Source organism: Suricata suricatta, chromosome 8 (assembly GCF_006229205.1).
Source record: "Suricata suricatta isolate VVHF042 chromosome 8, meerkat_22Aug2017_6uvM2_HiC, whole genome shotgun sequence".
NCBI lineage: Eukaryota > Metazoa > Chordata > Mammalia > Carnivora > Herpestidae > Suricata > Suricata suricatta.
The window spans coordinates 37,666,850-37,693,798 of record NC_043707.1 but is presented as its reverse complement, the minus strand read 5'-3'; the positions used below and the strand labels follow the sequence as shown (position 1 = coordinate 37,693,798).

The window sequence follows — 26,949 nt, the reverse complement described above, 5'->3', positions numbered from 1 at the left end:
CGCCTGTCTTACACTCGGGCCATCGCCACCCCCTCACCCACGCACCTTTGATCCCCGCTCACGCCCACACAGCTGGGCGAGCTGGCGTCCCCAGACCCCGACCCCCCCAAACGCGGGCGACCCCGACCCCAGCCCCCCCAACACCCGGACGACCCCGACCCCCGACTCCCCCTACTCGTCTCATTCGGGCACCCCTTACCCCTGTGCCCGGCCTCGGGGTGCTCGGCCTCTCAGGAGTCGTGGGTTGGGTTGGGGGGCGCCCCGCCTGTCCGGCTCGGGACGTCCCCCTTTTCCTGGTCTGCAGCCCTCTGACCGAATGCACCTGCGCGGCCGGGCGGGGCCCCCACCCCACCTCGCAGGGGCGAGCCCCGGGCCCGGTCCCCGGCTGCACTTGCGGTGTCCCACCGCGGGGTAGCCCGCTGGCTGCAGCGCTGCCGCTGTTTGTTGGCAGGGCCCCCCAGCGCCCCCCTCGCTCGGCCCTCCAGTGCCTGTGTCCCTAACCCCAGGTCGGAAAGTCTTCCCGGTTTCGTGGGCGTTTCCTGAGCCCCCAGGGCTGCTGTCCCGGGGGAGCTGCCCTCGCTCTGGGTCCTGCGTGTACGAGCCGTTTTTACTCCCTGGCGCTTCTGCGCTCAGAGCCTTGGCTTTTGGTTTCTTTTCATCCATGTCGGTGGACCGTTTATAGTTCTTCCAAGTCGGGAAACTCACGATGGTTAGTTAGTTCTGGAAATTTTCTCAAGTTATTTTCTTTGACGATTTTCTCCTCTTTATCTTGTTTCAGTTTCCTTTTTTTCGGTGTATTTTAGAAATACTATTATTTGGGCATTGGGCCGCTTGGACCTTATTTCTACTTAAAAATAAGATTTTTACCCCTGCCGTTTTCCATTTTCGTCTTTTTGTTTCACTTTGTAGGAGATTTCCCCAATTTTCTTGTAACTCCTTTGTTTAGCATTTTATTTTGGCCATAATATTTAAATAATTTTTTTACTGTTTATTTTTGAGAGAGAGAGAGAGAGCGCGCGGGAGCACTTGGGGGAGGGGCAGAGAGAGAGAGAGAGAGGGAGAGCAGGCTCAGCACAGAGCCCGACCCAGGGCTGGAACCCACGAACCTGATCATGACCTGAGTCTAAGTTGATTCCTCCACTGACTGAGCCCCCCAAGTGCCCCTTGGCCATCATATTTTAAATTTCCCGGAGTTTTTTTCTTCTAAAACTTAGTGATGTATTTCTTATTTTGTAAATGTGGTAGCACCTCATTCTCTCCTTTGTAACCTCAGGCTTTGCTTGCTTTGCTGCTTCCTTGTGGAAATGTTGGGTAATCTTGGACGCATCGATGTGCGAATGGGGTCCCCCATAGCCCTTTGGAGGTTCTGCGCACCTGCTTTGGTCTATCTCCGTTGGCTGATAGCAGCAGTCTTTCCTTATCTTCAGGTCCTTTTGTTGGGTTTTTTAAATTCTCAAGGGCTTTCCAGTCTCTTGCCTTGTTTTCAGAGTTGGCTGGAAGAGTGTGGGTGTGGCCTTCAAAGATTGTAAGGCCATGCCCCGCCCCCCCTCCAGTAAGACATCCTACACTTGGGGACCCCTCCTATCCTCTGGTGTAGAGAACCCTTGGTTTTATGCTCCAGTCTTTTTTAAGGGAGGGTCGGGAGCGAGTTCAGTCCTGGTAGCTCACTACTACTTTTTTCTGTCATGTGGTAGAACACCAAACACAGAGTCTGTCTGCACAGCTCACTGTCGTTCAGTGTGGTACACAGTCATCACCACCATCTAGTTTCACAGTTGCTTGTCCTGCACCCTCCAGGGGAGTCCCAAACCCGATTCCAGGCCCGCCCCCATTGCTGCCTGCTTTCAAGCTCTAGTGTCTGCTAACCTGTTTTCTGTCTATACCTTTGTATGTTTGGGATTTTTAAATATGTGGGTTCATAGGGTATGTGATGTGGCCTTTCCTGTCTGCCTTGTTTTCCTTAGCATAGTTCTTTCACGGTGTATCCATGTTGTAACATGTCACGCTTCATGCCTTCCTATGGCTGGATGATAGTGCGCAGTGTGAAAGTACCTCAGTTCTTTCATCCGTTCGTCCGTAGAGGACCTCTGAGTTGTTTTCGTTTTTTGTTTACAGTGAATAATGCTCCTGAGAACATGTGTATTCAAGTTTCTGAGGACTTGTTCTCAGTTTTTGGGGTATGTATCTAGGAGTGGAGTTGTTGGGTCACACAGTGGCTCCACTTAACGTGTTGAGAACCACCAAACTGTTTTCCACAGTGGCGGCACCATTTTACATTCCCACCAGCTGGGTGCAAGGGTCCTCTCCCGCACTGACCGTTTACAACAGCCTCCTTTTGATTTGCACTTACCGACTGACTAGTGAGCAGGTTTTCATGTACTGGTTGGCTGTTTGTGTATCTCCTTTGGAGAATTATCAATTCAGGTTCTTTGCCGATTTTTTAAATTGGGTTGTTTGTCTTTTTGTGGAGTTCTAAGAGTATATATTCTGAATATTGGACCCTTATCAGATGTGTGATTTGCATATAGTTTCTTCCATTCTTTGGTTGTCCCTTCACTCTTTTGATAGTATTTTTTTTTTTTTTTTGATACAGAGAGAGACAGAGCATGAGAGGGGGAGGGGCAGAGAGAGAAGGAAACACAGAACTGGAAGCAGGCTCCAGGCTCTGAGCTAGCTGTCAGCACAGAGCCCGACGCGGGGCTTGAACCCACGAACGTGAGATCTGACCTGAGCCGAAGTCGGGGGCTTAACCGACTGAGCCACCCAGGCGCCCCTTGATAGTATTTTTTGATCCACAGAAGTTTTAAATTTGGTGAAGTCCAGTTCATCCCTTTTTTCTTGTGTTGCTTATGTGTTTGGTATCATATCTAAGAAACCATTTTCAATATTTACCCCTATTTTTCACTAAAGAGTCTTAAGAGTTTAAGCTCTTATATTTATGCCTTCCATCAGTTTTGAGTAAATATTGTACGTGGTGTGAGGTAGGGGTCCAGCTTTATTCTTTTGCATGTAGATGTCCATTTGTCGTAGCAGCAACAGACTATTGAAAAGTCTGTTCTTTCATCTTGGCATCCTCATAGAAAATCAGTTGACCATAAACGTATGGATGTATTTCTGGACTCTTGTTAGTCTTTGTATGTATCTTTATGCCAGGAACAACACTTTTGTAGTGCATTTTGAAATGAGGAAGTGTGAGTCCTTTCACTTTGTTATTCATTTCCAACATGGTTTTTGCTATTTGGGATCCACTGCAGTTCCATAGGAATTTAAAGATTAATTTGACCATATTTGCAAAAACCATTGGGATCTTAGTAGGAATCTGTAGATCTCTTAGGAATGTATTTCTGTGTTTCAAAATATTAAGTCTTCCAGTCTACAAATAAGGAATCCCTTCCATGTATTTTTTCTTTCATTTCTTTCAGCAGTGTTTTGTAATCTTCAGTGTACGAGTTTTGTACTTTTTGGTTAAATTTATTCCTAAATTTGTTGTTCTTTTTGATGCTGTTGTGGGAGGAATTGTTTTCTTATTTCCAGTTTGTTCGTTGTTAGTTTATAGAAACACAACTGATTTTTGTGTGTTGATCTTGTCTCCTGCAACCTTGCTGAATTTGCTAGCTTTTATAGTTTTTTTGTAAATTTTTTAGGATTTCTATACATGAGGTCATATCATCTGTGAATAGAGATGGCTTCGCTTCTTCCTTTTCAATGTGACACCTTTTGTTTCTTGTTCTTGCCTGATTGGTCTGGCTGGACCTCCGTGCAGTGGTGAATAGCCGAGGTGGAAGTGGGCGTCCTTGTCTTGTTGATCTGAGTGGAAAGCTTTCGGCCTTCACCATGGCATATAATGTTAACGGCGGGTTTAGGTAGATGCTTCTTATCAGCCCTCCCTCTGTTCCTAGTTTGTTGAACATTTTTATCATGAAAGAGTGTTGGATTTTGGTAAGTGCTTTTCCTGCACCCCTTGAGATAATCACGTAGTTTTATCTGTTTCTTAAACAGACTTTCAGTATTCGAGTCTTCCTGTGTTTTTGGTTCTTTACTACACACTCATTTCTGGAAGTACATGGGTGGCACTGTCTTAACCATTTGGGGGTTCCCAGATGACAGTTGGATTATTTCTCCGTGTTCCTTATAGCAAGCTTATGATTTAGCTTTTTGTGGCATAGATGTGTTTTCATTCACCCCTTTGCTTCTGGCTGCCAAGTTCTTGTTATTGTCTTTTCTTCCTTTTGTTTGGTTCTGGGGATATATGCCTTTAGGAAACATTTCCTTCTGGGAGGGGTGTTGGGAGAGAGTGGGAGCTACCCTCTTTGTTCAGTGCACCATTTTTAAAATAATTTTTTAAAAATGTTTATTTTTGAGAAAGAGAGAGAGACATCGTGAGCAGGGGAGGGTCAGAAAGAGAGAGAAACACAGACTTCAAAGACAGGCTCCAGGCTCTGAGCTGTCAGCACAGAGCCCGATGCGGGGCTCAAACCCATGAACTGTGAGATTATGACCCGAGCTGAAGCCAGACACTCAACTGATTGAGGCACCTAGGTGCCCCCAAAATAATTTTTTAGTTTATATTTTGAGGAGAGAGAATGTGTGTGTGCCAGCTGGGGAGAGGGGCAGTAGGAGAGAGAGAGAGGGAGAGAGAGAAAATTCCAAGCAGGCTTCATGGTGAGTGCCAGCCCATCGTGGGGCTCAGTCCCGTAACCCTGGGGTCATGACCTGAGCTGAAATATCAGACATTCAACCAATTGTGCCACCCAGGCCTCTCCCCCATCCCACCCAGTGCACCATTTTAAACTGGAAATTCTTGGGTGACCTATTTTCAGAGAATGCTGGCATTTGATGGAGTGTCTCATAACCATTGTTTCCTGGTCTGAATTTATGATGATCAGATGGTCTCCAGATTCTGAAAATAGAGCCAATTTGAATTTGCTAACTGTATAAATGCCAGACAACATTTTTGGGAGAAGTGACATGGGATGAAAGTTGCATCTTTCAGCATCAGAACCCCTGCCCTTGCCTGAATCAGGGTGAGGCAGGAGCCCAGGGAATCGCAGTGCCTTGGAGGCCCCTTAGACTCTGGAGAGGTGGTCAAAGGGAGTAAGCACATCTGGGTTCCCAGGGCACGTGGCAGCAAGACCGTGATGGATCCAGGCCAGAGGTACTTCAGTGGAATAGCTGTGCCCATTCTGTCTTCTTCCCTGCGTTGCCTACATTTGGAACTCATTGCTGTTTGGGCCGCTTACCCATCTTGATGTCACGCAGAGGAGTGCGGACCTTCTCATGTGTGTTGGAAACCGTTTACTTCCATTGGGCCCAAATAAGCAGGCTGGGCAGATGGGGACGTCAGCCACGACATGCTGCTTATGATCTGCTGTTTGTCACGATCGTGTCTTGTCATTGGTTCTACTTCATTAAGTAACTAACTCATGTGGTTCGTTAGGCGGCTGCAGTTTGAACTGCGTCTGTAATTAACCATGCTTGTTATCTGGGTGCATTGGCTTTCATTTAGTCACATGGTACTCAGTCATTGGTTGCAGATTTTAGTTTAGGAGGTAACTCTGTGACAGGTGCTTTTCATGTTTGTGTGGAATAAAAAGGCAGGTCCCAGATGTAAAGAGGCAGGGAGAACACCCAGGTGTAGCAGCGATTCCCAGTGGGGTGAGAAGGCTCTGCCAGTTCTTGAGTAGCTTCAAAACAAATCACTCAGCGCTTTGCCCGGTTGTCTTTTTAGTCATTCTTTATTTTGTTTGATCTCCAGTTAATATTACTGGAAGATGTGACCTATATCTAGAATATGGAAACCAGATCAGTTGGGTGATTTCTTCACTTGCTGCTGATGCTGGAAACCTCTTCAGCACCAGAGAACGCTCCGTGTTAGCCCCGTGGACAGGAGGACAGAGCATAAAAAGGGTTATCGAGAACCGGTGTGGATTAAGTGTTTACAGTCACAGTACAAATACAATCCTGTAATTGCTGTTTCTAACTATCACTCCCAATCAGAGTTGGAAATAAAATGAAGCTGACACAGCTGTTTTGATCCAATGAGGAAGCATGAGAAGTGCTTTGCATGCGCTGGGAAGAAGGCAGCGGCGGCCAGGCGTGCGTGACCCTTTCTGTGCACGCATGTGCAGCGCTTGCCCGTGGTTTTGCCAGGCGCACTGCTGAGCAGCAGAGACCGATGAGGGGCTCAAGGGTTTTCAGTGTGAAGGCAAGGCAAGCACCCCACACAGCAGTGAGCCCCCATGGGGCGGACACCAGGAAGGGTTCGTTTGCTCAGGGGAGATTTGGTCGCTGCCCTCCAAGACGGGGTCTAGGTGCAGGGGAAGACCCATTAATAGGTAGTTATGACAGTTTCTGTCAAGCGATGGGTGCTGGGGAGCACAACAGCAAGCATCTAATGTGGACGTGGGGGTTGGAGACTCCGGGAGAGCTTCTTGGAGGTGGTGTCTCAGCTCTGAACTCCAAGGTTGAGTAGAAGAAATGCCAGGAGCCTCTGGGGTGGAAAGAGACCAAGGGAATGAGGATGGGGGATCAGAGCCTCCCCGTTGAGGGAGGCGTGTAGGAACGGTGTGTAAGTGGGATGAGAGGAGGGTTGTCCTGAGTCCAGGGTCTCAGTGAAGCCCCTGCGGATTGGTGGCAGATAGAGAAAAGAAGTGAGGTGTCTGGGTGGAAGGTTCTGTGCACTCAGTCTCCAGTGACTTCTGCCAGGGAGCCATGTGGTGGCACGCCAAGGCAGCGGGATGGGTGATGGTTCTGTAGACAGACCATTCTGGCAGTGTTCGGGCTGGAGGGCGGGAAGTCGTCTGCAGTGCTTACAGGAAGCCAGCAGGGGACAGCACGGCAGGGCAGCAAGGGTGAGGAGGGGTGACCCGCTGGAAGTGGGGGAGCAGGCTGACGGATGATATGGACACCCCTGCGATCGTCCATCAGGATGTGCTCAGCGCGAAGTAAAATCGGATGGTTCCCTCACTAGCTACGAGGACTCTCTGTGTGCTGGGGCTGCGGGAGCCTCTCTTAGCCCGAGGGACATGAGAGTCAGGGAAGGACTGACAGTACAGCCCAAGTCACCACAGACCAGTTCAGTGACAGATGCGGATGCCCCAGGCATGTGTGACTCGTATGGTTGACATCCTCTAAATCTGTAAGAACAAGGCAAACTGGAGCGCCTGGGGGCTCAGTCGGTTAAGTGTCTGACTTTAGCTCGGGTCATGATCTCTTGGACTGTGGGTTTGAGCCCTGCGTCGGGCTCTGTGCTGACAGCTTGGAGCCTGGAGCTGCTTCAGACTCTGTCTCCCTCTCTCTCTGCCCCTCCCCTCCTCAAGTGTATCTCTCTCTCTCAAAAGTAAATCAATATTTTAAAGAAGAGAACAAGGCAGACCTCCTGCTTGGGCCTTCTTCCCAGGGCCAGTGGCCACCCACGGCCTGCAGTCCCAGCATCGGGACGCCGAGCTGGGTCGCTGCTGTGGGGGGAGCACAGTGGGCGGGCCTCTCCCAGTGCTGCGTGTGAGGCAGATCCGCACGCTGTGTCTCGTGTCGCCCGTGCCCGGGCTCCAGGGAGGACCCTGCGTGTTAATGTATGCCATGAGCAGCTTGACTCTGGGTTTCTGCTGAGCCATGATGGTCTAAGCGCCTAGAGAGGAAGTGGGTTGTTCCTACACCATCAGGAGCTCTTACCAACAGGCCGTGCGAGGGCGAGACGAGGGTTTTCTCTAGAAGTCCGAGCTGTGTTCATGTGAACCCATCTGCCCAGCCTAGTCTCTTCCTCTTGTCCCCTCATTGCCCCCAAACGGACCCTCCTCTCGAGGCTGAAAAGTCTCCTTCAGCACAGACTTGCCGCTCGCTGCACTGTCCCAGGACGTCTGTCCTGCACTAGGCCGCACCCAGCAGGCCCCGTCCCCGCCTGGCCTGGCTGATGGCGGGGCGCTGGGCGCTGTGTCCCCTTGCGCTCCGGGTGCAGCCCTGCCACTTCACAAAGGAAGACCAGACAGGCCTTTTTTTCTTTTGAAAATTATACTTACTGGGTTAGTTGTTGTGATTACAAGATCTTTAAAAAAGTTGAGCAGCACAGAAGAGTGTGGGTGAAACATGGAAGTCCCATCCTCTCTCGTTTCACCTTGAAAGTTAGTGTGTTTTCTACAAGGTTAAAAGACACTGAAATACTTGTGTGTGTGTGTGTGTGTGTGTGTGTGTGTGTGTAAACAGTACGACACACATATAACAGCATTCTGTGAGGGTCTTTCAAGTATTTTTGTGTTAGTCGTTTCTATCTGATTCACTGTTTTATTTTTATTTTTGTTTGTTTATCTTTGAGATAGAGCACTAGTTAGGGAGGGGCAGAGAGAGAGGGAAGGAGACACAGAATCGGAAGCAGCGCCAGGCCCCGAGCTGTCCCTGGACCAAGCCAGACCAACTCAGGGCTGGAACTCATAAGCCGTGAGATCGGGACCTGAGGCAAAGTCTGACGCTTAACCAACCGAGTCCCCCAGGCGCCCTCGATTCATTGTTTTAAATACTTAGTTCGTTTTTAGGATTCTAGGTTAGTATAAGTCATACTTTTTCATTAACTAACATTGTTTACTTCTTAAGATAAAAATAGCCGAATGCCCATTTCTAACCCTAATTATGACTTTTTTACGGTTTTACTTAGACCACATTATGCTTTTTTTTAAAATCTGTAGGCAGAAATCACTGGTGTTTTTATTAGTCTTTACATCATTTAGTTTTAACGGGATTAAGATTTGAGCAGAATAGTTACAGTTATTTGGTTCTAATGTTTAAAGACTTATTTTAGTTTGAAACGTAGTTTGTGTTTGCAGAGGAACACCCGGTTGCAGTGCAGCTGCCCTTTGAAAACGGAGCCCTGGGTGACTAAGGGTGGTGAGGCTGGTGTCAGAATGTTTGTTGCACTAACATGCACGTCCCCCGGCCCCTCCCCGGAGCTCCTGGTCGGAAGCCCGGTGGCCGGTGGCCGTTGCTGCCTGGCACAGCAGGAGCCCTGTGCCGGCCTTGCAGACTGTCCCTCTGGGAGGGCTCTTGTGGCAGATGGCTGTGTCTGGAGCTGCGCCCAGAACTGAGAGGAGAGTCTGTCGCTGTCCCCTTTGATTGCTGCTGTCCCTGCTGACCTTTGCTCTGCGGGGAGGGCCACTTTGCATAGGGACCCAGCGGGGTGTTTCCGAGGATGTTTCCGGGGCGTTTCTGAGGACCCACCAGTCCATCGGAAGGCTGCGCTGGTCCGTTCCGCTTGGGCTCATGAGTCTCGATGCGCTTTGACCAAATCAGCTGAAGGGGAGTTGGATTTATAGCCCGCTCATCTTTGGGCGCTCTGGCCCGGGCGCGGTTGTGGCCTGTGGGGAAGAGGAGGGCCTTCTCCCCGCAGTTTGTCTTTAGAACTGATAGCATTTCTGCAGAAAATATTGTGTGCTAATGTTATCTCAGAGATACTGAAATACCTTTCAGATATTCAGGTATTTCAGAGTTTTTTTCTATCTCTTTGCTTTGCCGTTTACTTGAAGCTCTGTTTTCAACCCTTGTGTGACTTGTAATTTTCAAGATTTTTCAGGCATGTTTTCTAGATTGTTACTAGATTAGTATAGATATTCTAAATGGTAAAAATTCAAATTATATGTGCTCATAGAACTAAAATTACTATTTTTTAAAACATATACATTTACATATATTAAAAAATATATGCATATATATGTATGTATGTGTATATATATGCATATATGTGTGTGTGTGTGTGTGTGTATATATATATATATATATATGTATATATATATTAGAGAGAGTGAAAGTGTGAATGAGTGGGGTTTGGGCAGAGGGAGAGAGAGAATCCCAAGCAAGCTCTGTGCTCCCGCCCCCACAACCCTGGTATCATGACCTGAGCCGAAATCAAGAGTAGGACACTCAACAGACTGAGCCCCCAGGCGCCCCAAGTTCATTCTTGGTTAAAGCATTCAAGAACAAAAACTGAGCTTTGTGTTTTCATCTCTACCATATGGTATCAGTATAACCATAGGTACTCAAAGGGCATTAAAGGAGAAGCGTAACGGGGCGCCTGGGGGGCTCAGTCGGTTGAGCATCTGGCTTCAGCTCAGGTCATGATCTAACGGCTTGTGGGTTCGAGCCCCGCATCGGGCTCTGTGTGGACAGCTCAGAGCCTGGAGCCTGCTTTGGATTCTGTGTCTCCCTCTCTCTCTGACCCTCCCCTGCTTACACTGTCTCTCAAAAATAAATTAAAAAAATTTTTTTAATTATAAAGAGAAGCATAGTGTAACTTAAGAGCATTTTACTTTATTAATTTATTTTGTTTACCTATTTATTTAGAAGTAGGCTTCTTGCCCAGCCCATAGCCCAGTGTGGGGCTCAAAGTCACGACCCTAAGTTCAAGACCTGAGCTGAAATCAGGAGTCAGATGTTTAACCCACTGAGCCACCCACGCCTCTTAACATTTAAAAAAAAAATAATATTTTAAAATCTGATTTTAGAATCCTGCTAAGAACTGCATGTTTATAAAGATACTTAATTCCTGGGGTGCCTGGGTGGCTCAGCTGGTTGAGCGTCCGGCTTCGGCTCAGGTCACGGTTCGTGGGTTGGAGCCCCGCGTCGGGCTCTGTGCTGACAGCTAGCTCAGAGCCTGGAGCCTGCTTTGATTTTGTGTCTCCCCCTCTCTCTGACCCTCCCCTGCTCGTGCTGTCTCTGTCTCTCAGAAAACTAAATTAAAAAAAAAGATACTTAATTCCTTAGGTTTGTAAGAAAGCTCGGCCGAAACAGAGGACCTGCCCTTTGCCTGTGTGTGCTGGCTGGCATGCGTCTTAGCCCCCAGAAAACCAAGAACAAGGGAGACCCTTGGGGTGATCTGGCGGTGCGCTCCTTTCTGCTTACACAGTCTGCTCTTGGCCCTCTGTCTCCTGAGCTTCAAAAGCCGCCCCCTCTGCAGAAGCTTTCTCTTACCAGGGCACAGGAGGCCCCTCATGCTCTGTGGGGCTCTTAGCCACCTCCCCCCATGCAAATCTGCCAGGCTGGCCAGCCTGGGGGAGTCCTGCCCTGGGGCTCTGGGCCTGGCGCGTGGGGCCAAGCAGACCCAGATATGGCCCCTGACAGGACTCCGGCTGTCATCATGGGACATGTTGAGAAGGAACAGCCTGGAAGGGACTGGAGAAATGAGGGCAGTGCAACCTGGGCAGGGTCCCTCTTTGTAACACATCTGTTTGCAAAATGTCGACCTCAGATTCTTTCCAGGGTTTTCTGATGCCATTGAAGATGTTTTCAGTCCACTTTTTAACCCGCTCTTTGTGTGATTTCCCTGTCTCAGGCTGAGCCTGGTGGGGGCAGGGCTGTGATACGATTAGGAAGGCTATCAGGTTACTGGGCGGGCTTTCCTTCGTGATGGAAATGGAAGCTGGAACAGCATTCTGAACGTGCTTAGTGCTTAGTTTACCTATCAGTGGATCTAGTATCAGAATTGCTCGTTTGCTGGTAGGTGTTCTCCTCCACTTCTGAGAGAGGCTGCAACTGGCCTTGCAGCCTGTCCGCTCTGAGGCGGAGCATCCCAGCCGCCTGGAGGACTGTGCGTTTTCTTTGGGTCTGGGGTTGAGTGAATCTTCTGTCTCAAGAGTTGCTAACTCTAAAGACAATCGGGTTTTTTAAAGCTTTAAAAAAAACAGGCTAACTTTATTAATATTAAAGCTGGTGTCTGGGGCGCCTGGGTGGCTCCGTCGGTTAAGCCTCCGGCTTCGGCTCAGGTCAGATCTCACGTTCGTGGGTTCGAGCCCCGCGTCAGGCTCTGTGCTGACAGCTAGCTCAGAGCCTGGAGCCTGTCTTCAGATCCTTGACTCCTTCTCTCTCTGACCCTCCCCCTCTCATGCTCTGTCTCTCTCTGTATCAAAAATAAATAAAGCATTAAAAAAAAAAAAGCTGGTGTCTGAGTGTTTGTTGTGGTCAGCACTGCCTTACATGCATTATTTCATTTTATCTTCCCACTTTTAGGAGCACCTGGGTGGCTCAGTTGGTTAAGCGCCCAACTTCAGCTGACGTCATGATCTCATGGTTTGTGGGTTCGAGCCTCGCATTGAGTTCTGTGCTGACAGCTCAGAGCCTGGAGCCTGCTTGGATTCTGTGTGTCCTAGCTCCACTTCTCGCTTGCTTGTTTGCTTTCTCTCAAAAAAAAAAAAAATTTAAATTCCTTTCCACTTTATTTCATTTTCATCCTGTAATTATTTTTAATGCTCACATATCAGGAAGGGAACTGAAGATTAATTTCAGGGTTTTGAAGCCATTGTATGATCTGTTTAGGGAGAGAAAGGGAGGGAAAGAAGGAAAGAGCGGGGTCAGTGGAGAGAAGGGCCCGGATAAGTTGTAGTGACATTACCCATCACATCCAGTGACTCTGTTCTGCTGTGAGCTGGGGTGAGAGCAGGAGTGACCCCGCCCTTTGGACACTCTGAGTCGTGCTGCCCTCCTGCTTTGCTCAGCCCTCAAGGGCCCAAACCCCTCCCCGGGCCACGGGTCTGATCGGCTGGGGCCAGATTCTGTGTTGAGTTGCATTCTTAGATGCAGCTCCCTGGAAGGCATAACATGAAATTCATGTGAGTATAGGAGCGCCATCAGCGCGGACAGGAAAGGACACATGCTTACCTGTGCTGTCGTGGCCTGTAGGCCGAGAGCATCGTGGCGTCTCCTCCACCGTCCCCTCCTGTCTCTCCTCCAGAGCCAGGCTGCCGGGTGTTCTGGAGCCTGGTGTCCGTCCACACTGGCGCCTTCTCGAGGGCGCTGTCTTTGGGCATTTTGTTACATTTGCATCTTGTCTCCCCAGACATTTTGCCCCGAGTTTCCCAGAGTGTCTGTTGTCACCCAGCTTCCCTTTCCCTGCTCTCACATGTTGGATTTAAAACATTTTTTTTAATGTTTATTCGTTTTTGAGACAGAGAGAGAGCATGAGCCGGGAGGGGCAAAGAGAGAAGGAGGCACAGAATCCAAAGCAGGCTCCAGGCTCCGAGCTGTCAGCACAGTGCTGGATGAGGGGCTCAAACTCACGAATCGTGAGATCATAACCTGAGCTGAAGTCGGATGCCCAACCGATGGAGCCACCCAGGCGCCCCTCACCTGTTGGATTTTTTTTACACACTCTGCTGGAATCCTGTCATTCCGGGATTCCTGTGACAGTCAGTAGCTGTGCACAGTTCTGGGGTTGAGTTTATTTCAGTGACAAAAAATTAAATTTATTTGGAAGCTGTGGCACCAGACCTACATTAAACCTGGCCACATGGAGGTCGTATGGCTTAGCTTGGTGGTCAGGCTCCTTGAGTGGAAGAACCAGGTTTAAAAATGTGGTTCTCCATTTTAGATTCTGGAAACACCATCTCTCCTGCACTGGAAATTGATACCATTCTTGTAGTGGGATAAAGATGTAAGAACATAGAATCAGAACTTGTCAAGTAAAGCTGTGAGTTCTTACATGTGTGTTCACCAGGCTCCGGAACTGCCGCCTCCAGGCTGAGTCCCAGGCCGCCGCGAGTCGGGCCCTTGGGCCCCGCTCCTCGCTCTGAGGCTCCCGCGGGTCCGCAGCTGCGTCCGCAGCCGCGGTGGGTCAGCCAGCGGGCCGAGCTGGGCCTGAGCCCAGATCTGCAGGACTCTGGCCCTGGGCTCAGCTGGGTGCTCTCATAGCCGTCTCCTGATCTTTGAGGTGAATTCTCAAGTACGTGGCTTTGGGGCATCTGGTGGTCGTGTGTGTTAACACTGATTTCTGTAAACTTCAGTTAAATGTAAACCAACCCAAGAAACCGTTCACTAAGGATGTATCAAATGCCAGTGTGGCACAGTTGGAAGAAATTAACAATTATGACAACTTTATACTGAAGTTAAATAATGTCAGTAGAGGGGCGCCTGGGTGGCTCAGTCGGTTTAGCGTCCCACTTAGGCTCAGGTCACGATCTCACGATTGGTGGGTTCGAGCCTCACGTCGGGCTCTGTGCTGACAGCTCAGACCCTGGAGCCTGCTTCAGATTCTGGGTCTCCCTCTCTCTCTGTCCCTTCCTTGCTAATGCTGTCTCTCTCTCTCTCTCTCTCTCTCTCTCTCTCTCTCTCTCTCAAAAAAAATAAAACATTAAAAAAAATAATGTCAGTAGAGCAGGTGAAGAATGTTAAGGTGAAAGGTCACTTTGGGGATGAAGATCAGTCTGGTTCACCCTGGAGAATGAGAACAATTATGGGCTATTTATATAAGCATTTCATGGGTGCCCAGGAAGTTCTTGGTGTGGGCTGGGGTTCTGCACAGGCAGGGGAGCCCCGCTGGGGGGGCCCTGGTGACCACCAGCTTGCGCCCTCCCACTGCACCTGAGCCTGGACCCCCATGTGGGTCAGGCGGGTACTGGACTGGCACACTGCTAAGTGGTTGGAGTTCATCTCCTTTGTAGACAGAGGGTTAAGTGTGCATTGATAGAGGGCCAGATAAGAACAGGTGTTTGCTTCTTAGTGATTGGACCGAGTCCTTGAGAAGCACTGGAATGTTGAACTGCTTTTTTTTTTTTTTAATATTTATTTATTTTGAGAGAGAGAGAGAGAGAGAGAGACAGAGCCCGACAGGGAAGGGGCAGAGAGCGAGAGGAAGACACAGAATCCAAAGCTGGCTCCAGGCTTTGAGCTGTCACCACAGAGCCCGACACCGGACTCGAACTCGCAAGCTGTGAGATCATGACCTGAGCTCAACCTACTGAGCCCCCAGGTGCCCCTGAAAAGGTTTTAAATGCAGTTTGTGCATAGTAGGCCCGTACAATTTTGTATAACAAACAATGTTTTTTATATCTAGGGCGCTTAATTCTTTAAAGAATATTTGGATTGTTAGAAAATGGTGTGAATTGAAGTACTTTTGGTTTGATTTATAGGAAACAGTCATTTACACATAGTGTTTTTTGTCCAGGCTGGTCTTTATTTTTAGTTTTATCTTCCTTAGATTTCTCAACAATGGGTTATGATTCACGCTACTACTATGAGATTTTTTTTTTTAAATTTGGAGTGTGTGTGGGTGTGTGGTGAGTGTGTGTGTGAGAGAGAGAGTATTTTTAGGCAGAGGAAGGTTTGAGTCATTCCAGGGAAATTTAGATGGCAATCTGAAAAACAATATGTTCAAAATTTGTTTTTACGATTTTATTTTTTATTATTTATTACTATTTTTTTGAAATGTTTTATTTATTTTTGAGAGAGCACAGCAGGGGAGGGGCAGAAAGAGGGGAACAGAGGATCTGAAGCAGGCTCTGTGCTGACAGCAGAGAGCCTGATGTGGGGCCCAAACTCACAAACCCGAGATCATGACCTGATCCTAAGTCTGATGCTCAACTAACCGAGCCACCCAGATGTCCCGCAAGGTTTTATTTTTAAGTAATGTCTGCACCCACTGTAGGGCTCAAACTTATGGCCCCAAGACCAAGAGTCTCATGCTCTACTGACTGAGCCAGTCAGGCACCCTAAAACTTTTTAATTAAAAGGAAAAACCTGTGTTCTTTTGGGGGAAAATCAAAGTGTAAGCAGTGACTTGAGCTCGTGAGTTGATCAGCCCGCCGTTTTCTGGTTCTGAGGTGCTTGGGGAAGTGTCAGCATCTACAGAAGTGCTTGCCTGGGGACTAAGGAGCCCTTCTATTTTTTTTTAGGTAGTTCCCCCCCCCCCCCGCCCCAGGTAATCTACGCCCACTGTGGGGCTCAAACTCACAATACTGAGATCCAGAGTCGCATGCTCTTCCAGCTGAGCCAGCCAGGTGCCCCGAGAATCGATTCTATTTTAGTTAGTAACAATGAAAACTTATTACAGAGGAAAGAGAACACTTTGACACCTTAAGGAATTTAAAAACACACTTTGCAAAGGGTCTGGAACACTTTCTGTATTTTTTGGAAGTGCCCTAATTTTCATAAGTATGAGTGATTTGATCTCGGGTTTCCCCTTTTACTTCTAGGATCTGTCTTTGTAGGGACCCAACCTCACATAAGGGTTAGTAGCTGTGAGAAGAACCTGTCTCCTTTGTTTAAAAAATGGAAAGCAAAGAATGCCTAGCTTCGTTTTACTGAAATCTTGGTGGTGACGTCTTAGTCACGGAGTCCGTGCCCTGGGCCGGCTGTGACAGACAGCACTTCTCTATGCGTCTCTACCCTCTTAACACCCTGCACTGCTTTCTGCCCCGCCTTCTGCAGCATGAGACCGTGACCATGGACTTCTCCCGGCTCCACATGTACACCCCTCCTCAGTGTGTGCCCGAGAACACTGGCTACACGTATGCACTCAGGTGAGCGCACTTGCGTCCCGTTGTCCTCCCGCTCCTGCACGCGTGGGGTTCACGGGTGCCTCGTGCTGCTGCAGCCGCATGCTGTCTTTTGAAAGTGAAAATTTGTACTGAGTTCATATCATACCGTGGCTTTGCGAAACTGCTGAACTGACATCGAAATTGTGAGGTGGTTTTGAAAACAGAACATCTCTGATGACTCAGGGATGAGTCATTGCGAATGGACTGCTGTTTCAGACCCCACCCAAGTGGCTGTGGTCTCTAGAATAAATCTCTGTGGTTATGGGTAGGGTTTTGTGATTTATATTGATGGCCTGGAAAATGATTTTTTGCCTTTGAGAGGAGGTATCCTAAACAGAATTTTGACGAAACCCAGGGTTTGAAGAGCATGGCTTTTGTCAGATGCTAGGTTTGTTTTCTGTTTTTATTCTGACATGATACTGAAGTTCATGGCTAAGTCTAAGAGCTGCTGAGGAGCCCTTTGCACATCTAGTTGGCCAGGGAGGAGGAATTATTGAGGTGAATTATAAACTATGGCATAGTGCCAAAGGGAAATAGACTGCCAGGTGGCTTAGGGGTTGGCAGTTAGAAAACGTTGTGGGGCGCCTTGGGGGCTCAGTCAGTTAAGTATCCGCCTTCAACTCAGATTATGATCTCATGGTTCATGGCTTCAAGCCCCAAGTCACGCTCTGTGCTTACAGCTCGGAGCCTGGAGTCTGCTTTGGATTCTGTGTCTCCCTCTCTCTCTCTGCCCCTCCTCTGCTCATGCTCTGTCTCTCAAAAATAAATATTAAAAAAAATTTTTTTTAAAGGAAAAAAGAAACACTTCCGTGTTCTGTCAAGATCTTTAAGACATACAAGGAAAATGCTTATGTAATTTTTTTCAATGACTTGTCTTCTAAAGGGTAAGTAAGTTGGAAAGTATTTTACCAAAGATCTTTTTTTTTTTTTTTTTTTAATTTGAGAGTGAGTGCATTAGTCCAGCAGAGGCTGGGAGAGAGAGAGAGCATCTTAAGCAGGTTCATGCTCAGCCTGGAGCCTGGCATGGGGCTCCATCCCACAAAATTGAGCTGGCTGCACAACTCAGGCGCCCCTAACAAAGATACTTTTTAACAGTGTTAGTCACACCTCACATTGAATGATTTTTTAATTCACATTTCTAGATTATTGACTGTTTTTGTTAAAAGTTCTGAAATATTTTAGAACAAAGGGAGGGGGCCAGCTCAAGTAAGACTGTTCCTTGTTCTGTATTGTGGAGCATAAAAATAGTTACTCTCGGTTAATTATTTTTAGCTTGATAACCTGTTTTAAATACAGTTTTTGAAAACCCCACACATGTGGGTCTTTGCACCCGGGAAGCAGCTCCGCTAATCTCATGAGGCCCTCCTCCAGTTAGATGTGGGCGTAGACACGGACCGGCAGGGGCATGGAAGCAGGAGAGACGTGCTGGGAGCCCAGGAAGGGTGTTATGCAGAGCTGCAGCCTGCAGGTTTAGGGGAGGGGGGCGGACACGAGGACAGGCGGGGCAGTGCGACACTGTGGTGGCCTGCAAGAGGGGCCTGGCCAGCCTGGGCAGCGGGGGTGCAGACGAGGCAAGGGGAGGGCGGGGAGAGCGGAGCAGTCTGTGGGCGGCTGCGCGGCGTGCAGGACCTGGCACCAGAGGGCCAGATGGCGGGACCTCGGGGCGAGTGTCCGGCAGGGGTGACAGAGCACAGGCTGTAGCTCCCACGCAGCCCCTGGCACGGCAGGAAGGGACCTGCCCCTGCCTATCTGTCTCTTGTCTTTCTGCTTGTGCAGTGTATTCCCCCAGCTTTGAAACCTGCCTGTGTCACCGGCTCTATTGGAAGCCACCTGACCTCACTGTGTTTCCTTCCCCCCTCCCCCCCTGAGCCCCACTTTGACACATGCGCCCCACTGCCACCTGTGTGGGTCCTGCCCCTACTTCTGGTGACTTTGCACCCCGGCAGTTGGCTGTCCAGCCCCACCCTGATGTTTGTCCTTAGCACCTCAGTACACGCCTGTAAGGGCCGCCAGCATCCTGGTTGTTCATTTATGTAACCGAAATGTGTTTCTGCTGTGGTGAGTGTTAGGTGAAAGTCCGGGGGTGGTGATAAGCCCCTGTGCGTCCCTCCACCTTCCACTGTTTGGCTCTGGGCCCCTCCCTTCCTCTCTCTAAAAGATGACATTTTGTTTATTTACATATCATTTATTTTTTGAGAGAGTAAGCAAGCGAGTGAGCACAAGCAGGGGATGGTGTGGGCGGGAGAGAGAGAGAGAGAGGGAGAGAGAAAAAGAGAGAGAGAGAGAAAATCCAAAGCAGGCTCCGGGCTTCGAGCTGTCAGCACAGGGCCCGACGCGGGCCTCGAACCCACGGACTGTGAGATCATGACCTGAGCTGAAGTCAGACGATTAACCAGCAAAGCCACCCAGGCGCCCCTAAAAAATGGTGTTTTAAAAACAACTAGCCAGGGGCACCTGGGAAGCTTCGTCAGTTAAGCATTTGACTTCAGTTCAGGTCACGATCTCAGCATTCATGGGTTGAAGCCCTGCATCAGGCTCTGTGCTGACAGCTCGGAGCCTGGAGCCTGCTTCGGATTCTGTCTCTCTCTCTCTCTCTCTGCCCCTCTCCTGCTCGTGCTCTCTCTTTCTCTTTCTCAAAAAATGAATAAACATTAAAATTTTTTTAAAAATTAAAAAAAATAAGAACAACTAGCTAGAATACAAATATCACACCAGAAAGCTGCTCGTAATTTAATATAACTCCTGATATCTCTGTAATATACCAGATAGTCCCCAAATTACCAGATTCTCATCTTTATTTGAAATCAGCCTACACAGGAATCTCCCATCCTACCTATTTGCCTCCGAAGTTCTCATCTGCTTCCTGTGAGCTGGTGGCTGGATGCAGAGGTTCGATAGTCCTAGCGGTTGTCTGTCCGTTGGCATGACTGCACGCTTCCTGTCGAGGGTGCACAGAGGCTGCCCAATGCTGGCGGCTGGGCCACACCACCCCCGCGGAGCCCACCACTACCCCCACATGCCGCAGCCGCAGCCACGGGGACACTGCTTGGGCAGGAGGCAGACTTTCCCAGCAGCCCATCAAAGATGCCTCCCCCTCACACGCAAGAGGAGGAGACCCCAGGTCAAGTTGTAGCCTGTGCTCCAGGGGCAGGCGGCCTGGAAAAGTTGGTGGCTGCCCGCGTCAGCCTCCTGTAAGTGCACCACGGTCTCTGCCTTGGAAACCAAGAGAGCGCAGAGTATTTCGAGAAGGTGGGTCCCGTGCTGCAGTGACAGGGCTGGGTCCTCGGCCATGAATTCAGACCCGTAGGCGGCCATGAGCAGAGGCAGCAGCCACAGGGGCAGGAGTCGGAATGAAACAGGTTGAGGAGTGAGTGTAGACCTCTTTTATAACTCATGTGGCCAGTTGGGAGGAGAAAGGGCCTGCTCTTTTGAGGTCAGTTTTCTTCCCCATGGGGACAGGAAGTGTGTCCAAGTGCTGATGGTTGGGAGCCACAGGGAGTTTGAAGACCTCAGAGAGGGAAGAGGAACCAGAGTGAGGCGGTCTTCTGGAGAGTGGGAGAGATGGGGTCCAGAGCGCACGGATGGGCGTTAGGGTGGTGCGTCTTTTGTGGTCGGAAGGAGGGGAAAGGGCGATGTGAATGTGGGTCCCTCATAGGTACCGCCACCCAAGAGGGGACAGCAGTTCTCTGGTGTGGCTGGTTTGTTGGGGAGCCAGAGGCAAGGGTGAGGCGGGAGGTAGGAGAGGAGGCCTGCTGGGGCAGGGGCACTTGAGCGCCACTGGTGCAGAGGGCCGTGGACTTGGGGGCGTGCAGCTGTCGGCACCATCCGGGCCTCAACTGGGTTCCTCCCCGGGGGTGTTCACCGCCTCCGGGACTGCGATGCCAGCAGGACAGGGGAATCTCGGGGTGGGGCGCTGTGACCATAATCCCGATTGGAGCCCAGGTGAGGCTAAGGGACTGCTGCTGTGGCAGATCCCAGCCAGTGGGTAACAGAGGGTCGGGGCTCACAGGGGCAGCCACTGGAGTCACACCCAGGTCCGCAGAACTTGGACCCATGGAGGGTTAGTCGAGTTCCTAGAATTGCCCCCATGTGGGCCTTGCTCTGTCCCCTCACCCCTGCCTGATGGCTGAACTGCTCATTGATGACCAGGTAACCCCACGAGGCCCTGACGGGAGGCTGGGCCCCCTGTCCCGTGGTGTTGCCCTGCTCCTCAGCTTGGGGCTACCGCATGTCCGTATTTCGCAGCTTTCAACAGTGCTAGATTTTTGCCTGGACTTTTAATTAAAAATGCATCTAAATAACAGACATTTTTAAAAGAACATTTGATTGATGAAGGAACCGAACTAAAAGCTGCTCTGAAGGATTCAGTCTGTTATTTTCTTTAGGGTCTTTTCAGTGTTTCCTTTCATATTCTAGTATTAGAATAAAGTACCATAACCGCACACTTGCAGAGGTGCGTCCTGGGGTGGGTCCTTGGACTGCAGCGCTGATGGAGGCATGGGTCCTGAACGCACCAGACCAGCGTCCCTGGGAGTGACCACACAGGGAGGGGTCCAGACTGAAAGGACCCATAGTTTGAAGAGAACTTTCTGGGTCTCTATGCCTTTGCCTACCTCTGTATATATGAGAATACGTGCTTCTGGGTTTTTTATGGGTTTTGTTTTTGTTTTTGTTTTTTAAAGTCAGCTTTAGGCCTAACATGGGGCTCGAACTCAGCGACCCCAGAGCAAGACCCCATGTGGCTCTGTTTTATAGTCTGTTTTAACATAAATACGATGATAGGGTATTTTCCTTTAACAGTGTACACAGATTTTCATGATTTTTTTTATAGTTTATTGTCAAGGTGGTTTCCATTGATCTTTCATGATTTTTAACGGTCTCCCAGTGTTCGAGAATGGGACGTATCCCGCTTTATTGAACTATTTTCCTGCTGTTGGACAGTTCCCGCTGTCTGCTGTTGTAACATGCTCATACTTCCTTCTGCCCAGGATCTTTCTACGCTGACAGTTATCGGGACACCCTTCTGCTGGCAGAGGCCTTCCACATTCTGTGTTAGAAGGCTGGGACCCCTTGCACGTTGCGCAGTGTTGTAGTGCCCCCGTGGTGGAGTCTCTGGGACCCGTGGGGTGGGCTGGGAGATGGCGTTCTGTGTGCATTGTCAGCCTGCCTGCCTCCACATATTTCTGCTGTGGTCTAGATCAACCACTCCGAGGGTCACACCTGGTTTGGGGCTTGGACGGGGCAGACTTGGATATCTCTGCTGTCTTTGGATGTTCATGTTGCTCGTACATGGCTGTCCTTAGATGAAAAGGAAGAGTCTGGGGGGGAGGTGGTATTGATCCATATGTATGTGAGAAATCCTGATGTGAAATCACATGATTTTTCTCAACTAAGATTATAATTTTACAAAATATCTTTTGAAGAAAATAGCCATATTGTACATTAACCAAAATTATGCTTAGCATCCTTGCTGCGCACTCACGTGGGTTTGCGGAGGGTCCCTCAGCTCCCTTGCTGCCTCTGGGGAAGCGAGGAGGTTGTGTGATCCCTCAGTGTTCCTGGTGACCGGGGGCTTGGGTTTACTTGCTCTGGGTTTGCGTAGTGGCAGATCTACTATGTTCATCATAAATGTGATCCTGAAAATATCTTTCTAATAAAACATAGGCTAAAATGTCCTTAGCCCTCTTCGTTTCCTCAAGACACTCCTGGTTCCTGCCAGTTTCCAGACCCTCAGCCCGGTGTGCTCTCCTGAGTGGTTTGTGGCCCCCTGGTCACCTCCTTGTGGGTCAGTATTTCTTGGTTTGGAAAACTTGCTGACAACACAAAAGTATGCACCTTTTGGTTTCAGATGATTCCATGGAAGGGTATTGAAGTGACTTTGTCACAAGCTCAGATCTGACTTTAGGGTGACTTTGATGCAATGTGGCATCGTTTCCTTTTCGCCTCACCGTGTCGCTGTCACTGTCTTCAGGACTGCTCTGCCAGGCGTGGAGTCTGTCGTAAATGCATCCGGTTTTTTAACGATGTGACGCAGGTCCTCGGGGTGGAGGGTATGTGAGCCCATCCGGGAGCAGTGCTTAGGGCCAACTCTAGACGGAAATATTTGGGCGCCTGGGGAACCTGTTTCACAGATGGTGCGGCCAGAGTAGAGTGTCTGTGGTGACTTCTGCTCTGTAGAAAAGTCCTCACCCAGTAATGGCTATTTTTCGGAATTGGCACTAGCTTGTTATATGCTCTGTTCATCATTTAGAAACGACTGTCAGCATTATTTATTTCTGAGAAGTTTATTTTCTTTCTAGTTCGAGTTATTCTTCTGATGCTCTGGCTTTTGAGACTGAGCACAGACTGGACCCCGTGTTCGATTCCCCAAGAATGTCCCGCCGCAGTTTGCGCCTGGTCACCACAGCATGCGCCACTGAGGATGGACAGGCTGGGGACGCGCACTCCTGTGCCAGTAGCACCACCTCCCTGAAGGACAGAGCCGCCAGGTAAGCACTGTCTTCCATTGTCTGTAAAACAACGGTCTTGCACCTGAGGTTATATAAGCACATGGCAGACACGCACGTAGTCCTCCCTGTGTTGTGGTGAGGACTGACCTTAACTTCGGACCGTGTGGTCTGGCGTGGACGGTCTGGAGCAGGCCAAAGTTTTCAGTTCTGTTTGCGCTCAGACTCCAGCAGGGGTGTGGGGACCCTGAAACCCGTGCAGTGCCCGTCCACACGGCTGGCCTCATAGTGGGAGCCGAATGCGGCTGAGGGGCACCTTCCCAGATGATCTCGTGGCACTATGGACACCATGGACGAGCTCCGCATAGTTAACACCCTGTCTGTGTATTAAAGTCTGCGTGAACTAACAGATGCAGCGTGACCGTAGCCATTTCTGGTGCTCACTCGATTTCTGAGCTGTCCACGTGCCCATCAGCACGCGCATGCCCCAGACGGCGAGCATGCACGGTCTCTGGGCCCTTGAGAGATCTTGTGCTATTGCACACGTGAGAATGACGAGTGTCCAATAGAAATGGGCGTCTTTCACTAAAAAGAAGTGGTGGAACGCTGACCTGAAGCCAGGCACCCTGCCACGGTTTCCACATGCCACACGCTTACTGTGGGGTTAAAAGATGGGCTTGCGGTCCGGTAGGTTTGGGAGTGTTTGTGAGAGTGCCTGAGTGCCCTGGTTGAATCCCCGTGCAGAACGGGGGGACAGCTGCCTAGCTGCGGCTGGCCTGCATCTCTGCCACCGTGCAACACCGCGGTCGATTTCCTGAGGTGTTGTGCTTGGGTGCAGACTTGGGTCCCTGTCGCCTGCACTGCTCATTCCCTTAAGGAGAGAGGGTCCTCTCCTTGCCCCAGCTCCGTGCTTGGGGCTCTGTTGTCTGTGCCGAACAGGAGGGCAGAAACGAGCTAACAGCCTTTCCTTGCTCTCCTTACTGCAGGGGTGTATTCACCAGGGACCACAAAATAGTGCCAGGTGTGTGTGTCTGTGCACACGCTTGTTCTAGAAAGCAGAAAGGTTAAACTTATACATCAGAATTTTTATTTTTAAGTCACTTTGTTAGATATTTTAAGTTTTAATCACTTTGGGGCCTTAGGACCCAGAATAATCTGAAAACTCTGTGTACAATTTTAGAAGCAGCCCTTGGACCCGGGCTTGAGGATTCCTGTTTCAAGTTGATAAGTACTTCATTACAGCAGAGAAGACATAAGAAAACGTTGGCTTAAAAATACTATATTCTCAAAGATTTTGTGTTGGTAAAATACAGTCATTTTGTATTTCCTAGAAGTCTGTAAACCGTTCCTTCTGTTCTGTTCTTCTTAGAACAGCAAAGCAGCGCAGAAGTGCAAGCAAACCAGCAGTTAGTGTCAGCCACGCCTCAAGGCAGGCCCTGTCCTCAGCCATGGTCCAGGGCGGCATCGCCTCCATGTCACCCATGGCCTGTGAGCAGCCTCCCGTGCTGGATGAGTCTCTGATCCGAGAGCAAACCAAAGTGGACCACTTCTGGGGTGAGTCTGCTGCACTTGGGTTATTTCTCAGGTGGTCTTGGGAAGGAAGGAAGTCCTGGCCAGGTGGTCCTTTAGCCCCATACAGGGTGGGAATGTTCAAGGTCTTCCTCCAGACTCAAACACAGGATGCGGGCAGCGGCTGCCGCCTGGTGCTTCGGCTGGCTGTGCCCGCAAAGCTGGCCTGTGGGGATGTGGCAGCTTCAGAACTCCTGCTGAGCGCGTTGCTCGAGGAGGGTGCCCAAGTGCGGTGTCCTGCGCGTCCGCCCGTGTGATGGCGGGTTCAGACAGCTCTCAGCAGCAAGGCACACACGGTATTTTTGCGTCACTGGCCCGTGAGGACACACTGGCACTAGAAAGCAAGTGCGGGCTCCTTGACTTAAGGCAGCAATGGTTGTGACCCGGTCCTCACTGCTGACAGTGTGAAGGCTCCAGGAGCAACAGCTGTCACAGGGACATGACTGCCTGCCTGTGGCCACGTGATGGTTGGGGTGGCACTCTCGAGAGGCCAAGAAGACACAGATGCGCTCCCCAAATCCTGTATGCTGGTGGTCGGGTATGCTCAGCCGGCGAGGGGCAGCCCGCAGGTGGCGGAGTGCGAGTGTTGCTGGGGAGGTCTGGGCCCATGCCGCATGGAGGGTGCAGGGTTTTCTACCCTAGTCCTCCTGCGCCGGCCTTGGGGTCCGCAGGCGTGCGTGTGGGCTGCAGGACGTGTGCGTGCCTCGAACCGGAAGATGGCAGCCGCACGTGTTGGGAGGAGTTTCTGTGTCTGGAGGTTATCCCAGGGCCTGAGTCTTGACCATTGCCAAAATTTCGATTTATTAACTGTTGTAACCTTTACTTTTTGGGTGTGTGGGTTTCCTTCTGAGAGTTCGAGCTCATGAGCGAACGTATGTGTGTGTGTTTTAGGTCTTGACGATGATGGCGATCTCAGAGGTAATTATTTTAGTTCTTTCTTTTAATATACTTTTCAAGATGAATTTTTTTTAGGTATCTGCAGCTTGTGATAAATGGGTTCCCTCTACTTTCTGGAAACTTCAGGTGGAAATAAAGCTGCCGCTCAGGGAAACGGGGATCTGGCAGCAGAAGCCTTCCGGAGCAATGGCTACACCTGCCGAGACTGCGCGCTGCTCTCGGAGCACAAGGCCACGCTCCCGGCCCGCCCCGCGCCCCGAGGACTGTCGTGGCAGGTGTGCTCCACGGACGGCAGTCAGAAACATGAGTCTGCCTCTCGTAAAGGTTAGAGAAAGATTTCATGTCCAAATACTCCATTTTTTAAAATAAACCTAATTTTATAGGCCTTTTAGCATCCACACTACTTTCTTTCATTGACTTGAATTCAAAATTATCTGAGAAAACTTTAAGAGATGCGCCCAAAATTAGCTTTGTTCTTCCTCATCTTCTTTGAATTTACATTTTCTGTGGTTGGTAGTTTTGTACCAGAAGTGCGTGAAGTTCTGTGAACTTGGACTTCAGGTGAGCAAAGGAAGGCTTTCTTTTCTGAAACCATAGTGGTGCCACCCAGCCACTTTGCTTTTCCATAAGATCACGGGCGTTCCCATGTATGGCGGAAGCAGCTTCATGACAGTGCTTCTGCCCCGACCTCGTGCTTTATGTCCACGAGAGATGAGGAAAGCATGCTCCGTAGTCTGTGCTGTTACTTCTGGCCCGGGGCGGGTTCCGTGGGCGTGTGTGGGTGGGTGGTCATCTTGGAAGGAAGGACGTCACAGAGGCCTGGCCCAATTGCCCTGCAGAGGTGGGCTTTGTTCGGTCCCGCTGAGTTCACTCCAACAGGAAGGTGCTCAGAGGCGGCCCTGGAGTCGTGGGCCTGCGGAGCCTCCTCCGGGCCTGGTCTCTGCCCGTGCAGGGACCGTCCCCAACTCCTGCCCCGTGATCACGGCTCATGCCCAGTATGGAGAGGCTGGGGTTCCCTGGCCTTGCTCCCGTGTCTTCGGCCTCTCCTCTCTTTAATGCAACTGCCCGTGTGCAGACTTGAGGGCCTCCTCGGGTGGACAGGGCAGGACGAGTGTGCCACGAGGGTGGCCAGTCATCTGTGTCTCACTGCGTCCTGGCTGTGCTTCGCACATAAGGAAACGCAGTACTTCTTAGATGTCTTGGTCACGAAGGACGGTCCCAGGACTGAGTGTTAGTCCCACTTGAGCGTCTTACCCTCGTGGCTCAAGCTGCTGGTGTCATCCGAGGTTGGCGGTTGACACTACAGGTTGACACTGTAGGCTCTAACCTCGCAGAGCAGGCCAAGGCGGGTGGGGAAGGGGCAGAATCGACAGGAGCACTTCAGTCCGGACTTTCCAGGTTGCGGAGCCCAGCATCGAGGGGCGCTCTCGGTCCGAAGCCTCACTGGCCTGCCCCATGGTACCGTGGCCTCGCACGTCTTATAGAGCGGATAGCCGAGCATTAGCTTGGGAGCCTCACTGGCAAGGGACTGGGCTGGGACCTTGAGCGGACATCTTGCCTCCAGGGGGCTGTCCCCGAGATGCCGCACCACCTCCTGCGGGCTAAGCATCCCGGGGGAGCCCAGCACCTGACTGAACTCTGTGTCACCGTCAAAATGCCCTGTGGCTACACTGAGGCTGCATTTCAAAGCCTGCTGTCACCAAGTGGAGGGTAACTTCATTCTTACAGTGGAAGTGCATTGCACGCCATCG

General features: G+C 50.1%; 1 protein-coding gene across 10 annotated transcripts in view; it reads left to right on the top strand.

Annotated features, from left to right (window-relative positions):
* SUN1 (Sad1 and UNC84 domain containing 1) overlaps positions 1 to 26,949 on the top strand; it is a 50,561-nt gene that overhangs the window by 367 nt on the left and 23,245 nt on the right. For 8 of the 10 annotated variants that reach the window (XM_029946031.1, XM_029946028.1, XM_029946027.1 and 5 more), the window contains exons 2-6: positions 16,177 to 16,268; positions 22,586 to 22,774; positions 24,102 to 24,286; positions 25,193 to 25,219; positions 25,325 to 25,522. In XM_029946031.1, the coding sequence (XP_029801891.1) occupies positions 16,192 to 16,268; positions 22,586 to 22,774; positions 24,102 to 24,286; positions 25,193 to 25,219; positions 25,325 to 25,522 (676 nt within the window). In that variant the 5' untranslated portion in view covers positions 16,177 to 16,191. Of the gene's footprint in view, positions 1 to 16,176; positions 16,269 to 22,585; positions 22,775 to 24,101; positions 24,287 to 25,192; positions 25,220 to 25,273; positions 25,523 to 26,949 lie in introns of those variants that run through there. The other 2 variants (XM_029946030.1, XM_029946036.1) reach the window with 2 other exon arrangements.